The sequence below is a fragment of the Sus scrofa genome, chromosome 4 (genome assembly GCF_000003025.6).
Source record: "Sus scrofa isolate TJ Tabasco breed Duroc chromosome 4, Sscrofa11.1, whole genome shotgun sequence".
Taxonomy (NCBI): domain Eukaryota; kingdom Metazoa; phylum Chordata; class Mammalia; order Artiodactyla; family Suidae; genus Sus; species Sus scrofa.
This window is the reverse complement of record NC_010446.5, coordinates 79263690-79270587: the sequence shown is the minus strand read 5'-3', so window position 1 is coordinate 79270587 and position 6898 is coordinate 79263690. Positions and strand designations below refer to the sequence as shown.

General features: G+C 45.7%; 1 protein-coding gene across 1 annotated transcript; it reads right to left on the bottom strand.

The window, feature by feature from the left end:
• Positions 2113 to 5708, bottom strand: SNAI2 (snail family transcriptional repressor 2). The gene is made up of 3 exons (XM_005663090.3): positions 5522 to 5708; positions 4264 to 4809; positions 2113 to 3344 (listed from the first exon to the last, which is right to left on the bottom strand). Exons 1-3 carry the CDS (start codon positions 5598 to 5600, stop codon positions 3163 to 3165), a joined length of 807 nt encoding a protein of 268 aa, XP_005663147.1. The 5' UTR covers positions 5601 to 5708; the 3' UTR covers positions 2113 to 3162.

Below are 6898 nucleotides of genomic sequence, written 5' to 3'. Positions count from 1 at the left end.
TATTAGAGCATGTACCTATCATTAAAACCATAGTTTCCAAAGCTCAGGGTCTCAGAATGTCTACCAGACCTGGTCCACGTGCACTCTATCTGCCCTTTATTCACTGTTTTGAGCCTCCCACCTGTTGGGAGAGGCTCTCATCCCTGAATTAGGAGACACTCTAGTCAACTGGTTTGGATCATCTCTCAAAACTTATGAGGCCCCTGTGCAATGAAGGGACTATGTTGAATTTGTTTCAGATCTGCAAGCTATTTTTCACCAATTTCTATTCTCTCATCTTTTTTTTTTTTTTTTTTTTTTCATTTAACAAACGTGTGCTGCTGTCTGTGTTCCAGACGATGTGCTGGCTGCTGGGAATTTACGCTTTAAAATGCTCTTCTAGCGAAAAAAGAGGTATCCAAAAAACTGCCATGTGGTGAGATAAGTGCCACGTTGTAAATGATGTAAAACCCTCAGAAAGAGCAAATTTGAAAAAGTATTCAAACTACGTGACATCTGAGCCAGGGCTTAGGTAGCATAGGACACACAGTGAAAGACCTTATAAAGATACTAAAAATTCTAAAAAATGACTCCCCTGTGTTTATAGTCAATCTTGGTATCTGATGTACCCAATTCAAGCTCATGGGACCTTAATGAAAGTAAAATATTTAAATCATGAATAAAGTGAGCAGGGTGAGGACCAAGCAGAAATAGTTTGCAACAATATTACCACCCATTCTTCACTAAGAAACAAATGAAGAAGCTTCTTCTTTTAGGAAATTATCTGCTTGTGTTTTGGACATGGACACCACGGGCCTGCTGATGTATAGGTGAGGAAAGGGTAGAAGTGGCTCCCAGGAGGGCCAAGCAGATCCACTCACCTGTGCCCCTCGGATCATTTCTGCACCTTACCTGGACCGCCAACTTCCAGGCATTGTCTATGCACCATATATGCTAACTAGAGCAGTGTCTTTTCATAACTTCAGAATGCCCCAAACCAGCCATCGGCCATTTCTTTTTCATTCATAAATTGCTCTCCAGATTATGTCGCCTTTGAGATATATGTCCTGAGATGTGAAAAATTAAATGTCGAACAGTCAGTTGAAGGGTTTGTTTTTAGTCGCACGCACAGCCCTTTTATATGCTGGCTAGAATTTCACTGTCACACGCAGTGGAATGTGTGTGAACACTAAGGAAATTGTGTTGGTTTTGCTCAGAGCCTGTCACTAATAATATCTTGGAGATGCTAGTTCTGGCTTTTATTTGTATCACGAGGTCATTAGAAAGAAAAATAATTCTGGAAATTGTGAGCAAACCAGAGACGTGTGGTTAATGGTAGTGGGAACCCTGCTCATAATGGGTTTGGGGTCTGGACTAAATACACAGCTTGGTAATTGTCATGGCTGCTATGACGGTTGGCTGGCGTCTTTACGTGTGAGGTCTACACCGAAGTTGGTAAGCATGTGCTTGTATGTGGGCTGGCTGGTCCTGCCCTGTTATACATTGAGTTTGGGTCGGGGCCTCTTCAAAATACCAGAGGAGAACCCTAACCTTGGCTCTGCACCCACCAGACTGCCGATTCTCTCATCCCACTAGACGTGGGATTTTCTTGGCCTGGGTGAATTTTCCAACTTGCATGATCTATAAACAATCCATTTTTCTGGATCTTTTCCTACAGATTTTCTACTTTCCCTCTAATAGGCCATTCAATGATATTTTCTATAAAAACCTTAAGCTGTTCCAGTGGCTTATGTGAAAAGCACTCATGACAGGTGACTGTAATTTGCTTTCATAAAGCCAACATAATCAAATCATCATAAAGAAAAAGTTTTGAAAAGTATTCTTGACTGTTAATAACATGAGTATTTTTGGCACTCAGAAAGTATGATTTTTGTGAAACAGATATGCAAACAAATGATCACTATGATGTCTTTCTGACTGTAACAGTATTATCTTAAGAGTAAAGAACAATACTCAATGTCTATTATAATCTAACACTTAAAGACTGACACTTGAGAGTCATCATAAACACTATTCACTTTCTCTCCTATTAACAAAAGAAACAAGCCTTTAGATAGTAGTTTAGCACTAATCATGAAGTAAGTAAGGTCTCTGAAAATAGTATACAAACAATAGATTTTAAATCAAAAATGTTTATTGTAAAAAAGAACCTTGAAAATTGTTTTTTTAAAAAAGAAACATTAATATCACAAATCTTCAGGTTGTTTATAGCATTTGCTATAGACAACATCTCACTTTCATACAAAACTCATTCAATCATATAAAAATAAACACAAATTTACATTGACCCATCAACTATACAATTAATTAAAAAGGGTGCTAGAAGGATTGCATCTGCTGTATGGATTTAAAATAGTTTACATTGTAGAGTTTCTAAAAATCCTTTGTTGCACTTATTCCCATCTTTAGGTGATTTTAGAAAATCATTAGAAATTCTTTTAAAAAGTAAGCCATGGAGCATGCACCGGGAATGTTCAAAGCTAGTCATTCTCCTCTCCCTCAAGGCACATATTGCTTATCGGCAAAAAAAAAAAAAAAAAAAAAAAAAAAAAAAGAAGAAAAAGAAGAAGAAAACACTTTTAATACATTCTCCTGTGTTTTTCCTTCTTGTTCTCTCCCCCCACCCCCGTCTCGCTCTTAAAAATACAGTTTAAAGTATTATAGGTCATCAAAATTGGCTTTAGCTCAATGACGGTGAGTAGACCTCAGACAAGGAATAAAGTGAACATGGTTACTTTATAAGGCACCTGAGATAGAGTCTGGCGGGTCCCCCTCCTGGAGGAAATTCTATTACAAATCTGTTTTAAGGCAATACTGTTCTTTTCAGGTGAAATGATTTGGCAGCAATGTAAATCTTTGCATTCTTCCTTAGTAAGAAAAGATGCAGTGTGCTTTTTGTTTCATCTTTGAGGAGAAAGATTGTCTTTTATCCTCTCAATCTAGCTGTCAGTAAATATGTAGTAATTTTAAACTTCACATGGAAAGGATTAACTTTAAATACATTGATTCCGTACTCTTGAGCTGTGTGTGTGTGTGTGTGTCTATACATATTATTTGGTCGGTAAGCGCAAGAGAAAATGCCTTTGGACTTTTACTTGTCATTTGGCGGCGGCAGCGGAGTGAAGAAATGCCTTCTGCTCGAGTAAACATTGGTGGTGTCACTCAGTGTGCCACACAGCAGCCAGATTCCTCGTGTTTGTGCAGAAGAGACATTCTGGAGAAGGTTTTGGAGCAGTTTTTGCACTGGTACTTCTTGACATCCGAGTGTGTCTGCAGATGAGCTCTCAGATTTGACCTGTCTGCAAAGGCCCTGCTGCAGTGAGGGCAAGAGAAGGGCTTCTCCCCTGGGGGGCGAGGGGGGCAAGAGAGAAAGACAGTCAGTGTTTTCAGAGGAAACAAAAAGCCAGATAACGTTTATGAGCAACAACCACCTTCTGCCTCAAGAATGAGAAACAGCAGAACTTGACTGAAATCCCCCTTGATTGATACTTAGTTGAATGTCTGGCTTTTTAAGATAAATCTGAATGGTGTATTATAAAATCAATTTAAAAATACAAGTATTATTCCTGCTGCCAGCCATGCAGAAATGATTCCTGAGGCTCTAGGACTTCACTTGCTAAAGCTTTTTGCTCTAGCAGGTGCAGCTGACAGAGAACTCCTCCCCACATTTCCCAACATTTCCCCTTTTCCCTCCTTCAGTGTATCATGACTAAGGCTGGATAAATGCCTCGACTCCTGGCTGGGTGATGTTGCGCTAGGAATAGAAAATTCAGCAGCAAAAACAAAACACAAGCAAATAACGGAAAGCAGATTCGGCCCTAACAACCCACCTTGCTGAGGGTGGCAGACATGCCAGCAAGAATGAAACGAACAAAAAAACAACAGCAAATCGCTTCATTGATTTGTCTCTCGGCTTGACTGACTGAGAGAGCAACGTAGTTATTTGCTGATTAGTGGTATTAGCCATTTCACAGAACACACATTCAAGTACATCCTTCCTGGTTTTCTACTGATCTTTGAGACCAAACCTTCTGAATCTGCTTTCCAAAGTCTACCTGCTGTTTGTGGTCTCTGGAGCCAGAGCTGAGGCCGTTAGCCAGCAAAGGAGCCCTTTGTGCTCTGTCGACTTTTGAGTCGTCAGGAAGTGGCTATAAATGACCATCCATCATTAAAAGCACTGTGTCACCACTTAAGGCAAATCCGACAGTCAGCCCAGGGCTTCCTCCTGTCGGCTGGTGACGGCCTGCCTGCCTTCCCTCTTACCAGTGTGCGTTCTGATGTGTCCTTGAAGCAGCCAGGGTCTGGAGAAGGCCTTGCCACAGATCTTGCAGACACAAGGTAGGGTGTGGGTCCGAATGTGCATCTTCAGGGCGCCCAGGCTCACGTACTCCTTGTCGCAGTACTTACAGCTGAAGGACTTCCTAGACTGGGCGTCACAGTGCAGCTGCTTGTGCTTGCCCAGCCCTGAGAAGGTCGAATAGGTTTTACTGCATAAATTGCACTGAAACTTCTCGGCTTCGATGGCGTGGGGGTCGGAAAGCTTGGACTGGAGTCTTTCCTCTTCGTCGCTAACGGGACTTTCGGAGCCGCTGTGGTCCTTGGATGAGGTGTCGGATGGAGGAGGGGGGCTCACACGCCCCAAGGGTGGGGGGTATCCGGACAGGGGGGAGAGGCCGTTGGGCAGCGGGGCGTGGAACGGAGCCGCGCTGGTCCACACCGCAATGGGGCTGTAGGCTCGCGAGCTGAGGATCTCCGGTTGTGGAATGACAGGCATTGGGTAACTCTCATAGAGGTACGGGGAAACGATCACTGGGGAAGACAAGAGGGGAAGGAAGAGTGAGGCGGAGAGAAACCTATGAAAACCCACCACGAAGCTGCTTGGCAACGCAAACGGACGAGAGGACGCGCGCAGGAGGAACTCGCAGGCGTTGGTAGGACATTTCTTCCCACCCTTGCTACTCGCGCGGTCACTGTACTTGGGGCGCACACGGAGCGTCGCGGGGCTGCAGCGGCTCGGCGGTCAGCGAGCGCAGCCCAGCCCCGCCCAGCTAGGGCCTCCGCGGTCCCCAGCGAGGGGAAAGCCTATCCACTACCTCGAAAGCTGCAGAGAAGTTCCCTTCCATTTTACGCGTGGGCTGTTTGCAGGGTTTATGACTGTGAGTACAAAGACAGGCGTAAATCCAGCTGCTTTCTAAAGGAAAGGAGCCTTATGACATGAAAAAAAAAGCAGTAATTCAACATTTACGCGTGGCCTTACTCATCCTCCGCGTACTCATTATGCAAGTATGCACACGCTTCAGAAAGTGACGTTGCAAGAGCCGAATGGAGTTTTCCTGGCCAGTGAAAAGTTTGAATTAAAACTTAGCCCAGATGATCAAAGGAACGGCCGCTCTTTCAGGAGGGACGCTGTTTAGAGGAAAACAGCTCCGCCTCTAACTTTTGTAGAAGTTGAGCTGCAGCTCACACTGCTATTTACCTCTTGATAGACAGACTGAGTTGCAATATAGAGCCCCCCTTTTACCTGTGTGTGTGTCCAGCTCGCTGTAGTTGGGCTTCTTGGAGGCGTTGAAATGCTTCTTGACCAGGAAGGAGCGCGGCATCCTGCCGGCTGCGCGGGGCGCCGGGCGCGGGGCGCGGGGCGCGCAGTCCTACAGCATCGCGGCCCCGGCAGGTGCGCGCGCGGCGCCGCCAGGTCGCAGGCTCTTCGCGGACTGAGCCCGCGGTGGCGGGGAGGCCTTTTTTTCCTGCCTTTTGCAAGAAGGGTCCAATCACAGCCGAGAGGTTCGGATTTCAGCTCCTCCCTCTGGGACAGCTGTGAACAGAGGAAGAATCTGTTGTCAGACTAAATTATTTTGGTTCAAAATGGGCTGTTCTCCGGCTTTCAGTGGAGAGGAAAAAAGTGCTTAAGTATTTTCAAGAAGAGGTAATTTTCCTTCTTCAGCTCGTCGGCCCTTCGCGCTCTCGGCGAGCTGGATCCGGCTGAACCTGGCCTGGCTTCCAGCTGTGGGCTCTGGCGCTTGCTGGGAAAGGCAGGGGGCCCGCGGGTCCCAGGCCAGCCTCTGGGCTTTGGAGAGGTTCTGCTCGCTCAGGGACGGAACAGTTCACTCCCGGCTTTTGACAAGAAAGGTAGCGGCAAAGACAAAGCCCCAGTGAGTGAGGGGCGGGCCCGCAGGGGACTCCCCGCGGCTAGCGAACCACCCGCCTCTCGCTGGGGACGCGCTTCGAGTCCAGGAGGCCCGGGGCAGAGCCAGAGGCGGCGCCTGGGGAAATGAAGCAGGCGTGTCACCACATTAGCCGTGAGGCTTGAAAGAAGCGCTTTGTAGCCCCCGAAAGACCGGCTGCCTGCGAGACCGGGCACCGTACGGATGAAAGCGAAGGATGGGTTAATGTCCTTTGGAACGGGAAGGGTTCCCCACAAAGGCATTTGCATCTTTTCAGGCATCGCCATGTAATTTTATGGAAAAAAAGTGTGAAGGGGCCTTGAGAGACAATTATTTCAAAAATGTATATGCTTTTAGACCATGCTCTTTTCTTGGGTATAACGTCGTCAAAATTCATGTGTTTCTGCCCCTCCCCTGCATTGTGTTTTTAAAGAAAGGGTGCCATCCTGAGCACTGCTTGGTTAAACTTTTAAGCTAGTCTAGCAATCAGCAAAAATACTTTGGTTGTGTGTATGGTATTTAATCTAAAAATACCCTAAAGTGGCTCATTTGAAAAGTGAAATTATATCCATATTTACAAGCACTTCCGTCCCTTCTAGATTATTCTCCCTACCTTTGGCTTAAAGACTAAGGAAAGAACACATTTGCAATCAGACCACGCTACCCTTGATTGGAACAGGTGCTGGGAGGAAAAAGGTGAAAAATAACAGTGTGAAGTCAAGACTTGTAAGAGGAAG

Coding starts and splice junctions, on each gene's coding strand:
- SNAI2 (XM_005663090.3), bottom strand. CDS start 5,600: ATGCCGCGCTCCTTCCTGGTCAAGAAGCATTTCAACGCCTCCAAGAAG. Junction 4,810..5,521: donor CGAGCTGGACACACACACAG/GTAAAAGGGGGG, acceptor TGTCTTCCCCAG/TGATCGTTTCCCCGTACCTC. Junction 3,345..4,263: donor ACACATCAGAACGCACACTG/GTAAGAGGGAAG, acceptor CTCGCCCCCCAG/GGGAGAAGCCCTTCTCTTGC.